Source organism: Molothrus aeneus, chromosome 19 (genome assembly GCF_037042795.1).
Source record: "Molothrus aeneus isolate 106 chromosome 19, BPBGC_Maene_1.0, whole genome shotgun sequence".
NCBI classification, from domain to species: Eukaryota; Metazoa; Chordata; class Aves; order Passeriformes; family Icteridae; genus Molothrus; species Molothrus aeneus.
Window position 1 is genome coordinate 1815406 of NC_089664.1, and position 14481 is coordinate 1829886.

Consider the following 14481-nt stretch of genomic DNA (forward strand, 5'->3'; position numbering starts at 1 on the left):
TCCTTGCACTGAGGGTGCTTTGGAAGTCCCATCAGGATCTGCAGTGCAGTATTTGGTGACAGCTTTTATCTTGTTAATGAATTATTTGCTCACCCAGACCTTTGATCAGCTGTTTGCCATTCCCATTATGTTGCCCATCCCTCACATTTTGGTGCGTGCTACAAAAGCTGTTTGTGGGGTGGGAGGGGAAGTCAAAATAAACAGTGGAGACTTCCCAGGACAATGGTGGCACTGAGGGGAAGGCTGAGGGTCCCTGCCTGTCACTGCACTGCAGCATGGGGTGGGTGAGGTGGTGCTGAACACCTCAGTCCAAGATTCCTCCTGTGCAGCACCAACCACTGCAGCACCTCTGGAACTGTGTTGGCTTGTGGAGAAAGGACATCAGGACCCTCCACCAGGGGATGAGGGCAAGCTCTGCTCCTGTTGCTGGAACCCATGGATCCCTTGAAGGAAGGGCATTCATCCAGTAACTGGAACTATCTCCAACATCCACTCACACCTTCACCCCCAGCTGCCTCTCTCTTCTCCCTCAGTGCTGCCTGGGGGGGTCTGCAGTGGGCAGGAGGTGAAATGGCAGCACCCCTCACACCCCAGCAGCCACAGGAGCAGCAGCAGCAGCTCCCCCCTGCAGATCCCACCTGGCAACTCCCCAGTCCCAAACAAGGGGGCACAGAAGCACCACTCTGCTGCCCAGCACCACAACAAGGGAGTGTGGGAAATGGAAAGATAGAAACTCCCACAGGCACTGAAGGGTTTGATCTGCAGCCTTGGAAGAAGCTTGGATTGATGTAAAAATAAAATACACAGACATTAAGTAGAGAAATCATAAACTTATGGTTTTATAGTTATGACTACAAAGTTATAGTAAGTAAGAATATGCCTGAAGTAAGTGAGAAACCATTGATAAGATGGTGAAGGGTTTATAATGTAGGAAACTGTATTGATAAGATGGTGAAGGGTTTATAATGTAGGAAACGGTATTGATAAGGTGGTGAAGGGTTTTGAAGGGTTTATAATGTAGGGGTGTAACTGTATAGAGTAAGCTAAGAATTTAGATGTTAGAATAGAAACATATCTGTGTTCATGTGATAATAACCCACTGGATAAACGTATCCACAGGGCAGTTGAAGTAAGTAAAGGTGATAGGTTAGAAAAGCAAAATAAACTTTGTGGCAGCTGTCCATTGGATTAGAAAGTTACATATTGTCTTGTAATGAACAACTTGTGACTACTCTTGAGCTATGGCCAATTGCTTGCTCTTGTGAGTCTCACAGCCTCTGAGACTGAAGTTTATCTGAGCAAGAAATCGTTCTTAGCCTGACTGTGGTGCCATCCCTTCAATAATAAAAGGGAGAGGTCCCAAAGTCTCTGGTGTTGAGATGACCCCAAAGTGTTACAAAGTGTCTTTTTTTCCCAGCCCCACAATTGAAGAAGGAGTCAGGATTCCTTGGCTGTGGTTTTCAAGGTTGTTTATTTTCTGTTATCTATACAGAAAATAAACATAATAAAATATATATTCTTTTTCTAACCTGCTTAGGTCTGTCTAGCAAGTCGGTCCGTGGCACACTGACCACCTTCAGGGTGGTGTTAGTTTTTTATACTAAGAACTATGTGTACTTTATTTACAATCATTTTCCAATACCTATCACCTATGTTAGACAGTCTGTTTCTACTCTAAACCAATCCAAAAGTGCCACCAACACACAGAAGATGGAGGCTAAGAAGAAGAAAGAGGAAGGACAAGGCACGCCCAGATTCCTCCATCTTGGCTTCTGAACCCCCATTCTAAAAACCCCAAAATTCTACTTTTCCATCCTGTGACAAACTAACTGTTATTGGAATAATTACCAATACAGCCAGACAGGATGTGCCTGAGTTTGTCTGGCCCTTGCTGCTTGACCAAAAAGTGGGAACTGTGGTGTTTTCACCCCACAGATACTTTAGGCTGGCTGAGTGTGTGGTGTTTCACCCCACAGACACTTTTGGCTGCCTGGGTGTGTGGTGTTTCACCCCACAGACACTTTTGGCTGGCTGGGTGCTGCAGCTGGGCACTGCAGACAAGTCCAGGCCTGCAGGAGCTCTGGTGCTCCTCAGGTTTCCCTCTGTGGAGAAGCTTTAAGGTGATGGTGGAGGAAAGGAGTCGGTTCTGATGGAGGGTTTGGATCCAGAGCTTTATTCTGGCCCACAGCCTCTGAATGCAGCACCAGCTCCAACAGAACTCCCTGAACTGCGTGGTTCTGTTCCTTTGAACCCCGGGGAGAGAGGGAGGGAAGGCAGATGGGAGACCACCAACCAGGGGGGGAAGTCTCAAGGGACAGAGGACACCTGGATGGCCCAATGTCCCTCCAGGGTAGAGGGCATCTTTTGAACTCAGCCCAATCACTCGAGGCCCTTCTGGAATTCCAGGATTGACAGACAGTGCTGGGAGGGGTCAGGGTGTGGGAAGGAGAGGTGGGGAAGAAATCTTCAGGGAGAAACCCAAGCTATCTGAGGCAAACCATGACACCACACCGTAACAAACTATCATTCTGCTTAAACTCTCCTGGCTTGTAAATCTTCTCACAAAGCTGGTGATTTTCTCCATGGGTTAAAATCCAAGGCATTGGTGTCTTTAGCTCTGTGCCAAGGTCTCTGAGCCCACTGACAGGGCCTCGAGCCATCCAGGGCAGCCAGAAGGCTGTCCTGGGTTCCAACACAGAGGTTGCAGCTAAGGCTCTGTGTCCTGCAGGTGATAGAAGGGAACACTGACACCTACGACGTGGTGCTGAAGGACCTGCGGCCGCCCATCATCGCGCGCTTCGTGCGCCTCATCCCCGTCACCAAGGCGCCCATGACCGTGTGCATGAGGGTGGAGCTCTATGGCTGCGTCTGGCACGGTGAGCCCCTCCCTGCTGCCACCTTTCTCTCCACAGAGAAAAGCAAGGCACAGTTCTTTCCAAGGATTTCTGAGATTCACATTCTCTGAACCTCGGAGAAAGGGAAAACACAATTCTTATCGCTCGCTGTGCCTGTGTTGTGCCAAAGCAGAATGAAATATGGAAATTGTTTATCCAAAGTGAAGATGTTTTGTTTCCTTGGCCTATCAGGGCCAGGTGTGTGTGTGTGTGTGTGTTGGGACTGTTGGGTGACAGCCACGAGATTCAGTGCAGTGTGAGCAGGTGTGTGCAGAGTGAGTGCTTGGCAGATTCAGTTTAGATGCAATGTATATAGTATAGTATAATGAAGTAATTAATTAGCTTTCTGATATCCACAGAGTCCTCCTCATCATTCTCTCCCCTTTGTCAGGGTTGCCTTTGATTTACAATACCCCCCAGCCTGGCACTGCACAGCAGCCCTGCCTGGGGCTCTCCTGCCCCCCGAGGTGTGCGGAGGGGATCCCTGGCACTGCTGCTGTTGGTCTGTGTCACATACAGAAATGTCACACACACACAGGTGATGGGAGGCTGCTGCTGCTGCATTTCTGAAGTGCATGGCCTTCTTTTTCAGATGGTTTGGCATCCTACAGCATCCCTGAAGGAGGGACAATAGCAGCTCCTGGCTTCCCCATCGTTTATCTGAATGACTCAACCTACGATGGCTACCAGGAACGCAGGTGGGAGAAGCTGTTCTGGTCTCTCACTGTTACAGTGCAAATTCTTTCCTATTCACCCTGTCACTGGTACCTTGTATCCCAAATATTGGAATAAACCATTTGGGACTCCATGTTTTTCATGTTGGAAAAAGCCCATTCTTTATTCACAGAACTCCTTTTTATACAGTTTTGCAGATCTCGTGTGTCACTCCCATTGGCCAGGAGCTTTCTTGCCAATCAATTTATTGGTCAGAAACAAGTTGTTATTCTGTATGGATTGGTCACTCAAGCCCCTGGTGTGTATATGCAGGAAAAGTTCTTTGTGAGAGATAGTTTCCATTTTTCTATCTAACAGTGTAAAAACAGTTTATACAGGTGTAAGTTGTTTTTCACCCAGGAATAGATTGTTATGCTAATGAGCTGCTCTCACTAAGATAAGTCTCCCTTTCACATAGGGACTTACAAAGGGCTAGCCCGACAAGGAGTGCAGGTCTGATTTTATGAAACCTTTCTTTATGGTTTTCCTACCTTATGGCAACACCCAAACAAACACTTCTTCATGCTTGTAGGATGTTGGAAATGCTGGTAACAATGTTTTGATATATATATATCTGTTGGTTTCAAGCTGGGTTGACACAGTAGAGCTTGGATGTTTTAAAAAAAAGGTTTTTATGTACAGAATAGGTGTTGAATGTTCAGCACTAACTTAGGAACCTGAGTCTGGTGGACAGCTGGTCCCTGGGAATGTCAGGGAGCTGCAGATGTAAGCACAAAACCCAACCTGCTAAGCCAGGACTCTTTGAAACTATTTTAGCCTCTAGTTCATGTGCCTGACTGGTAGGAATGTGCCTCTTCCAGCTCTTAATCCTGGCTTGGAGTTTAAAGGCACCTGTACCTGTGGTCTAGTGACAGGAGGGCTCAGCGGGGGTGGACTTGCAGAGGGGTCAGAATTGTGCCACACTGGCATCTTCTACTCTGGAACAGTGCTGGGAAACTCTGAGGGGCTCTGCACCCTCACACAGGAGTGGGGTGAGGCAGGGTCCTGGCAAAGAGTCCAGTCAGCCTTGGAAAGATCCAGTAATATTCTTCTCTTAGGAACAATGCCAGAAATGATCTGGTTAGGCCTGGCTGTGGCTCATGAGCTGCCCATGGTCTCACTTCCCACTTTCCTGCCTTTCTGTGCCTGCCTGCAGGATGTTCCCCACAAGTTCCCCCAGCAGAGGATGGAGCAGTGTTCCTGCCATGCCTGGTGAGATGCTGCAGCTCCAGCTCTGTTGGCAGAACACAGTGTCATTTTCCACAGTGTCTGTTTTTGTTCTCCAAGGCTCTGCCTGTAGCTCAGCTTTGCTGTTGGTCCTTCACAGCAGTGCAAAAACTTCTGCCTTTTCCCAAGCTGGGAATGATGCTAAAATCTCAGCCCAAACAACATCCAGGTGCTGCTGCATAAGAACAGTGAGTTCCTGCCCAGGATGAGTCTAGAGCAGGAAAATGGAAGTTTTGGAAATTCCAGTGGAACCAGTTAAAAGATGCATGTGGTTTCCCACTGGAGCTCTGGCTGACTGTTGGTTCTCCCTGGCCAGGCACCTGTATGGAGGGCTGGGCCAGCTCACAGATGGAGTGCTGGGGCTGGATGACTTCACCCAGAGCCACCAGTACCGCGTGTGGCCGGGCTATGACTACGTGGGCTGGAGGAACGAGAGCTTCAGCACGGGCGCCGTGCAGATGGAGTTCCAGTTTGACCGCCCAAGGAACTTCACCTCCATGAAGGTAACTCAGCCTGCTCCCTCTCCAGGGGACAGCCTGTGGGTCTGGGGGCTCTCAGCTTGCCCCTTTGGAGCATTGAATGGGTTGGAAGGGACTTTGAAGCTTCACCCTCTTCCACAGGCAGGGACACCTCCCACTAGACCAGGTTGCTCCAGGCCCCATCCAACCTGGCCTTGAGAACTCTTCCCAATTGGGAAGAGTTTTGAGTTCCACAAACTCTTCCCAATTGAAGTGCCTCCTGAATCCAGAATCTGAGCAAGACATATCCCAAGTTTTCCAGTGTAGACAGGTGAAGCAGATGAGCACTTGCTTCTTCAGAGCTCAGGCTCTCCTCCCAGTATTTGACTTGAAGGAATAAAAAGCAGACACCTGAAACAGTTTTTAGGCAGCTGGGATGGATTTAGGATGTAGGATTTACTGACCCTTGAGGTAAAGGAATGTGGCTGTGCTTCCATTTTGACCAAACATTTCTCTGGATGCCTCAGCCTGTGCTTGTGCTGTGGGAAATTATTTAAACACACAGGAAAAGCACGAGTTGAACTTTGAGTCTGTAGTAAACAGCAGGATCTTTTAAAAAGGATTGGTGGCTTTTCTTGTAGAGATTTCAAATGAAGGAGAACCCACCACATCCTTAAGTAAATTGTTTTGGTGGTTACTTACTCTGGTTTTATTTTGTCTATTTTTAACTTGCAACCCTTGGCTGTTTGCCTGCTTTTGCTGGCAAAAAAAGAGTCCTGCCTTCTCAGGAACCTTCTGCTTCTAAACCATGATTAAACCACTCTTTTAATCTTTGCTTCAGTATACTAAGTTGGCAGATTTCTCAGTGCCTTCCTGGTGAGACCAAGGGTCATTTTTGGAGCAGCCACCCAATCCTTTCTTTCTTTGCTGATTACTCTTTTTGGTACAGAATCTGGGTCTGGATGCAGGCTTTCCATCAAATTGCATAAAAGAATGGTACCAATTTCCTGCTTTTGGACGATTCCTCTTTGTTTGTGAATCTTGTGATGATATTAATCCTCCAAGCCAAGACAGAGGGAGCCAGTGGTCATTAAGGCTTTGGGATCATGCTAAAAATCAAGTTATTATATCCAGGATAAAAGTCCAGTGTGGAAAGCATCACTTAGATTTTGTCCCTGAGTTCACTACCCTGACATGAGTCAGTCCTTGAGATTATTTTAGGAAACTCCCTCCCTCCTATTTAGTTTATTTTATTGCTGGTGATTCTGCTGTCTCCCTCAGGCCATTGAAAAAAGCAGCAAATAATGTTGATTTAGGAATGCATTCCTCTTAGAAAAACAGAGAAGAATTTCTGCCTTAAAATTTGTAAGACTTACTAGTTGATAATGTTTAATCAAATTAATATAATACACAAGCCCACACTATGCTAATTGGAGACAGATGCCTTCCAAAAATCTGTCTCATAAACACAACCATCTTTATAAAACAAACACATCAGATCATAAGAACAGCTACTTCATCTACCATCTAATTAAAAAGCTGTTCTGATTAGCATAAATTAATCTTCATTATTTATTGAATGTTGCCTCCTTCAGCTTTGCATTTCTTTTGTACAGACCAAGTGGTCTGTGGATAACTTTTGCATCTTCTTATCTGATAGCTTTATCCCAGTCCTCTGAGCTTTCCTAGTATTCAAGAAACTATTAAAAATTAATGTCAGTAACATTGCAACTGCATTGCATAGGCTTGCAGGCTGTAAAATTGGACTTTAGTAGGAGATGTTTGCAATAGAAAATGTCTCTGTATCAGTCCAGGATGGAAACAGATCCAACTCCTGTCCAAATATGGCACAAATTGTATATTCCAGGCATCAGGCTTTCCTGCCTGCTTATGAATGACTGTTTCTCCTTAATGAATAATGTTGTCTAAGCTTCATCTGGTCTTAATTATATGCAAATACCGTCCTTTTGTCTTTTTGCTACTCATCAGGCCTGTTGTCCTCATTAGTGCTTCACTGCAGGACCTTGCAGAGGCCAAGCAATTAATAGGGTTCAGGGCTGTAGGGGATTTGGGAACTGCTGCTGTCACAGTGGCAAATGCTCCACAGTCACCAGGAAATCATTCCTGGGGTCTCTGGGAGGGGTTGGACCACTGTGGCTGTGGGAATGGAGCAGGCTGAGGGATACTGAAGGCTTTGAGTCACCTTATTTCTTCTGGTTGCTGGTCAGTGGCCACAGTGCTGAGATATTGTGGCCCTGAGCTTAACAGAACTGCAGAATCTGAGCATAACAGAGCTCACCCTGGTGCTGAGCCACTAGGAGAATGGGAGAGATGATGATTTCCCTAAAACTGAGACCCTTTAGTTGTCTTCAAGGTGTGCAACCAGAGCAGGTGTATGTCAGGGGGTTTGTCACACTGCTTGTGTTTGTCCTGGTTTGTGGCTTTTGGAAGGAATTAACTTAAGCTGCAGCTGCTAAAAGTTTCTAAATGCAAAGAAATTTGGGACACAATTCTCATCTAATGGCAGAGATCAATTGTGATATGTCATACCTTGAGCTGGTATCTCAAAAGAGCGACCAAGGACAAAGAAATGCCTGGGACCCCTCATGCCAGGAGGGACAGAAGAAGAATCCAAGGGCAGTGTCAGGGTCTGGATTCCCCATGCTCTTCTCTGTTTCATTACCAAATGGCTGCTGTGCCATTGTTTGCACACTGGCCTCTCAGACTGGTTTCTGTGGGGGATGTGGTGGGTTCAGTAGTTCATTTTTTTAACATGGTTGTTCCAGTTCACAGACCAGGATCTATGGGCTGTTCACTCCAGCCATTGATCTTTGAGTAATATTTAAGCTGCAGCTTTGTCTATTCTATTATTAATGATCAGATTGTTACATGCAAGTTTCACTACAATCCATCTTTACTTTTATTAATGATCAGATTATTAGCTCCAGGGCTCATTCCAATCCATCTTTGACTTGAAGAACAGGGCCATGTAGTTCAAATAAAGTTCAGCTTGTGGCCTAACAATTCCAGCTACTTATGTCAAGCAATTCAAATGATACCAGCATTTTAACACTAAGAGTTTAGGTGTGTTTTTTCCTTCCCTTCTTAGGTTAAATGTTCAAAGAGAATTGGTCTGCAAGGCTTTAGATTAGTACAATTAATCAACTTTGGGTAACCCTTGATTAAGGGGTGATTGGGTATCCAAAACTGATTATTCATACTAATCTAAAGTTAACCATTGAATAATCAATAACAGGCTTGATTGATTTTTATATGGGCCTTTTGAAGAGCCTGCCAGGATCTGACCATTAATGTAGCTTTTGCAGGTAAAATTGAGCTGTTTCAGAACAGCTTTTTGCCCAGAGTGCTCATTGCACACTGGAAGAAGTCACTCATTCTGCATTCATACAGGGACATACTGGGAATGGAAAATTTTCCTGAGTGGAACACCCTTGGGGCTTGATTTAGGTGCCAGTAAATCTCCTCTCTGATGGATCCCCGCTCCTCTTCCCAGGTGCACTGCAACAACATGTTCTCCAAGGGGGTGAAGATCTTCCAGAGGGTGGAGTGTCTGTTCAAGCCCAGGCTGATCGCAGACTGGGAGCCCGAGCCCGTGGGGGTGGCCACGGTGCTGGATGACAAAAACCCCAGTGCCAGGTTTGTCACCGTGCCCCTGCAGCAGCGCGTGGGCAAGGCCATCCTGTGCCGCTTCTACTTCGCCGACACCTGGATGATGATGAGCGAGATTTCCTTCCAGTCAGGTGAGAGCTCCCTCAGCCAGGCACTCCTGGAATGCACAGGGAGCAGAGGAGCTGCTGTGCATGCAGGATGTGTGGGCTTGGTGGGACAGTGGCTGCACAGGGGCAGGAGGAGGTTGTATCTCGGGCTCTCTCGCTGCTCAGAGTGACCTCTGAGGGTACTCAGCAGTAGTTAATATTCAGCAATGAGTGTAAACTTGACTTAGCCATAGCAAATCTAGGGTTGGTAAATCCTGTGCCTGACCCAAATTAACCTTATAACGGCCTAAAGAGTAGTCACATGTTATCCAAGTAGCTAAGATTAAAAAGCAACTGTGCTGTCACAAGCCCAAGATGCCAATAAGGCCTCCCCATCAAAGAAGATCTTAGAACAATGATTAATTGAACTCCCTGAAAGCCAGGGCCCACACTGGGGTTAGATACCCCACTATGCCTGGCCCTAAATCTTGATGCTTACCCCTACTAAAGCATCTGCCCGAGAAAAGTTAAAAAGTCTCTTTTCCCAGCCTGGTGCTTGAAGAAGGAGTCAGAGCTCTTCAGTTCTTGGTCTCAAGGTTGTTTATTGTTCCTTATCTATAAAATATTTTCTCCTGTCCAGCTGAGGTCCACTCAGCAGGACAGTTCCAGGCACTCTGCCTGCCCCTGGGCAGTGTTATGTCTTTATACTAAAAACTATATTAACATTATTTACAATTATTTTCCAATACCTATCACCCATGTTAGACAGTGAGCTTCTACTCTAAACCAATCTAAAAGTGCCAAGATCACAGCAGAAGATGGAGGCCAAGAAGAAGAAGAAGGGCTGGACATGCCCAGATTCCTCCATCTTGCCCCCTGAACCCCCATTCTAAAACCCCCAAAATCTACTTTTCCACCCCATGATAAATTCACTATTATTCTACTTAAACTTTTGTGGCTTGTAATCCTTCATATAAAGGTTGGTAATTGTTTTTTCCAAGGGCTAAATCAAAGGCACAGGGGTCTTGGGCTCTGTGCCAAGGTCTCTGAGCCCCCTGACAAGGGTCTCCAGTCCTTCAGGGCAGCCAGAGGAATTTCCTGGGTTCCCACAGCTGTACAGGGACTGAAGGGGCTGAAAGGTGCAATGGGTGCTTTCCAGGCTGATGCTGATGCATGTGAGGAGAAGCACGACCAGGGCAACCAAAACTTGGACTGTAGAGCAGTTGTTGTATTTGAAACAGGTCATAGAATCATGTGGAATTTGCAGGTAACTACAACAAGGGAAGAGATGAGAATCTTGACTCTGTTTCAGAAGGCTGATTTATTATTTTATGATATATATTGTATTAAAGGAAAATGGTATATTAAAGCTATACTAAAGGAAGAGAAAGGAGACATCAGAAAGCTAGAAAGGAAGGAATAATAAAATCTTGTGACTGCTCACAGCCTCGACACAGCTGGCTGTCACTGGTCATCAAGTAAAAACAATTCACATGCTGGGTAAGCAATTCCCTAAATCACATTCTAAAGTAGCAAAACATGGAGAAGCTGAAGGTTCCCAGCTTCTCAGGAGAAAAGATCCTAGCAAAAGGTTTCTTCAGAAAATGTCTGTGACAGAATCAGAGAGTATCCTGAACTGGAAGGGACCCACCAGGATCATCCAGTCCAGGCCCTGTCTCCCACAAAGCAAAGGAAAAGGAAACTGAGCTTGTTCTGTACCTGAGAAATCCATGTGAGCTCCTTTTTATCACCCTGGGGTTTGCAAACTGATTGATTCTGAAAGGCTGCACAGTGAAGCATGAAATGAAAAGCCAGGAGAGCACAGAGCTTCTGATTTGAGGAAATATCCACATTTCCAGCTCAGGTTCCTGGGGAGTGGCTGCCTGCACAATTGGCCTGTGCCAGCACCAGTTGCAGCATGGATGATGGATAATTCAGCACATCCCTGGCTGATCTCATGGAATCACAGAATGTCCTGAGCTGGAAGGGACCCCAAGGATCATCAAATCCAGCCCCTGTCCCTGCCCAGCCCCCCCAGCAGCCCCAGCCTGGGCATCCCTGGCAGCGCTGCCCAAAGGCTCCTGGAGCTCTGGCAGCCTCGGGGCCGTGCCCATTCCCTGGGGAGCCTGGGCAGTGCCAGCACCCTCTGGGGGAAGAGCCTTGCCCTGAGCTCAGCCTGAGCTGACACAGCTCCAGCTGTTCCCTTGAGTGCTGTCACTGGTCACCAGAGGGAAGAGACCAGTACCTGCCTCCACTTCCCCAGCTGCCTGCTGGCTATGACATTGATTTTTGCTTCTTTTTACCAAATATTTTGTTAGGAATAATTCAAGTATATCTAGAGATTATGAGACCAAATTTAGCAGATTAAAAAGTTATTTTAAAAAAATTACTATTAAAAAATAGAGGCTAACTTTTTTTTCCTTATGTCTTAACTGTGATGCAGAGGTGCTTTAAAAGTCTCTGGAGGGAAAAGGACAAAAATTTTGGAGAAAACCACCAGGACTGACAGGGAAAGGTGTGGCTGTAGCTTTCTATTCCTAAGTCTCTAATCAGCTGTAGTGAGAGGACATTCCTGAGGGAGGAATTCCCTGGGTGCTGCTTGTTGCTTACCTTGCAGACAGCAGCCCCTCCTGTTCCTGCTCTGCTGCCTGAACACCAGCTCCCTCCTGCTGGGGCTGGGATTGCAGGGGCTGCTGGCAGGAGCAGGGAGGGTTTGTTGGGCTGACACTCTGCCCTTCCTTCCACAGACATGGAGAGTGTGAATCCCAGTTTTGTCACGGCAGCCACAAGCACCACGGAGCTCCTGGAAACAGAGCACAACGCTACTGAGGGCACCTGGGGTAAGGGCTTCTGCCCCTTGGCCATGCCAAGGGCTCTGGTGTTGGGGAATTCCACAGGAGCATCCCAGTTAATTTGGTATTTCCCTCCATTTCTGGAGGTCTGGGGATGGCCTGATCAGTGCCTGGTGCACAGGGCAGCATGTGACAGTCCCCTGAGCCTCAGCTGGCCAGGGCTGCCCCAGAACGTGGGCTGGGGACTTGTGTGGAGCCAGTGAAACTCTGAGCACTGTCTGCTCTAGGATGGATCCATTGCAGGAATCTTCTGCTCACAGCAATCTTTGATTGCAGAAGTTCTCTGCACAATTCTTAGCTCTTTGAGCCTCCAAAATGATAATTTCTCCTAAGAGCAAAATGTGAACACAGCTGGTGTTAATGTTCAGGGAGCTGCCCAGGATCTTTTCTCTACCAGGCTGTAGGGAGTTGCCTGGCACAGAAAACCTCTGGTGCATTAACCCCAGATTCTCCTTCTCTGTGATTGCAGGAACCACATCTTCTGTAACCAGCACCTGGATAGGGGAGAAGGCAGATGACTCCAACACCTCCATCCTCGTGGGCTGCCTTGTGGCTATTATTCTGCTGCTCCTGATGATTATAATCATCATTCTTTGGAAGCAATATGTTCAAAAAAGGTTGGAAAAGGTAATACAATGGGGCTATTTTGTAGACACAAGCTCAGAACTAATCATTAACCCTAATGAGCTCAGAACTGTGTGAAAAGCACAGCTCCATGGAGTGGCTAAAGCTGCTGTCACAGCAGGGGAGGATGCCAGCCCTGTCCAAGACGTTACTGGAAGTTGCTGTGGTTGCAGCCAAGGCATTACTTAACAGCTGAACATTGCCTCAGTGTTTTGGTTTGGTTTTTCCCCTCTCCTCTGCAGGCCCCACGTCGAATCCTGGAGGAGGATGCCACTGTTCGCCTCTCCTTCTACAGCTACACCATTGCCAACAACCAGACCCAGATCCACCAGTCAAATCCCACCTATGAACGTGCTTTCCCTCTGGATTTGGAATACCACCAGCCAGCTACACTGCTGCAAAAGCTCCCAGAGCTCTCCCAAAGTGCAGAGGATTCAGGTAACATCATCAGTCTCTGAAAGCTGCATGTGTCTTCTTTTATAATTTCTGTCAGATTGTAAAATGTGCCACTTGTCAGTGGCCAAGTTGCCATCTTTGGCTCCTGTGCAATGCAATAACCCAGGGAGCTCAGGCAGTGCTGTGGAACACTGGCACTTCTTGGCATGGAGCTGTGACAGCTGGAGCAGCAGTGGGTCTGGCCTTTTATTGTTTTATTTGAAGACTGTTTATTTATTACCCAGGTCATCTTTGAGCAGCTGGTTTGGGCAGTCAGAGCAATCACACATTATTTCTAGAGATGCTGCCTGCAGCATTCTTGGGAGAAGACCTTTAACACCTTTTCCTGCAGCCAGGGCTCTGAAATTCCTGTAGAAACACCAGAAGGAAATAGAGCAGGGAATTGTCTGTGGTGTCCTGGCTTCCAGCCCTGGGGAGCTTTTGGACCCCCACAGAAGGGAATGTTTCCAACAATGTTTAGTACTCAGTGAATGGAAGGGCAGTGCTGCATTCCTCACACTGACAAGTTGCTAAGATCCAGCATTATTCTACCCAGGGAGACTGATTGGATTGAGCCAGGGTGTGAATTTGAAGCAGAACAAATGTTCTGGGTAATACTGACCTTGCAGGGAGTTAATTCTAAAGCATTGCCCCATATTTATGTGAATAAGCTGTAAGAGAAAGGGCAGTTTGCTACCAGGGGTCCTGGGAAATGGAAGCCTCCATCACTTCTTGTTACATGAGGGAATCTAGAGCAAGTTTGACATTGCAAACAACATCCCTGCACCAGGTAATGGGAAATGATTGTACTTAGGATAAATCAGAAACAGAAAATCACTTCAGACTCGCCTCCCTGTCTGGGCTGGCTAGAACAGGCTGTGTTGAGCAGGAATTTGCTGGCAGCTCGCAGGTATTGTTCTTGTAAAACAGAGCAGTGTGTCCCTGTTGGATTAAGCCCTTTTTTGACTAGAGATGGGACAACTGAGAGGTGTTTTAAGAACTCTTATTTTATTTTTAGTTTTATGTGAAGGGTGAGACAATATAGATGTTATAATTATAATTAGAAGGTAATTATTCCCTAACTACAATACATTTTAAGTGTATTTTGTTTATTAGCTTTTGCTATACCATGTTGTAAATGCTTTAAAGCTAATCATTTAAAATTACTCTTGGTGGGTCTTAGTACAATGTATCTTTTTTATTTTTTTAAGTAACTAGTTTTATTTCTTTATTATATATTTCTTTATTTATTATTTTTATTTCTTTATTTATTATTTTATTTTTCTATATTTTTTTATTTCTTTGTTATATATTTCTTTATTTCTTTATTATATATTCTGAAACTTGTTTCTAGTTCTATTTCTTTTAATAATATCTGTTTTATTTTATGGTATTTTTAATTAGTATTTTTTATTTCAAAGTTTGCATACAGATGCATACTATGTGAGTCTTCTGTTAGGATTCTCTACAAATTTATTTCCCACGTGTCCCATGTAGGTGTCCCTCAGCACAAGGCAGCAAATTCCCAGAGATGGGGTTGGGAGGAGTGGGAACTGGGCCC

The 14481-nt window shown here is 46.0% G+C and overlaps 1 protein-coding gene across 3 annotated transcripts in view; it reads left to right on the forward strand.

Moving 5' to 3' along the window:
• Window positions 1-14481, forward strand: part of LOC136564702 (discoidin domain-containing receptor 2-like) — a 64467-nt gene that overhangs the window by 35849 nt on the left and 14137 nt on the right. For all 3 annotated transcript variants that reach the window (XM_066562925.1, XM_066562923.1, XM_066562924.1), the window contains exons 5-11: window positions 2729-2876; window positions 3487-3592; window positions 5152-5338; window positions 8808-9054; window positions 11757-11849; window positions 12331-12488; window positions 12728-12923. In XM_066562925.1, the coding sequence (XP_066419022.1) occupies window positions 2729-2876; window positions 3487-3592; window positions 5152-5338; window positions 8808-9054; window positions 11757-11849; window positions 12331-12488; window positions 12728-12923 (1135 nt within the window). The remainder of the gene's footprint in view (window positions 1-2728; window positions 2877-3486; window positions 3593-5151; window positions 5339-8807; window positions 9055-11756; window positions 11850-12330; window positions 12489-12727; window positions 12924-14481) is intronic.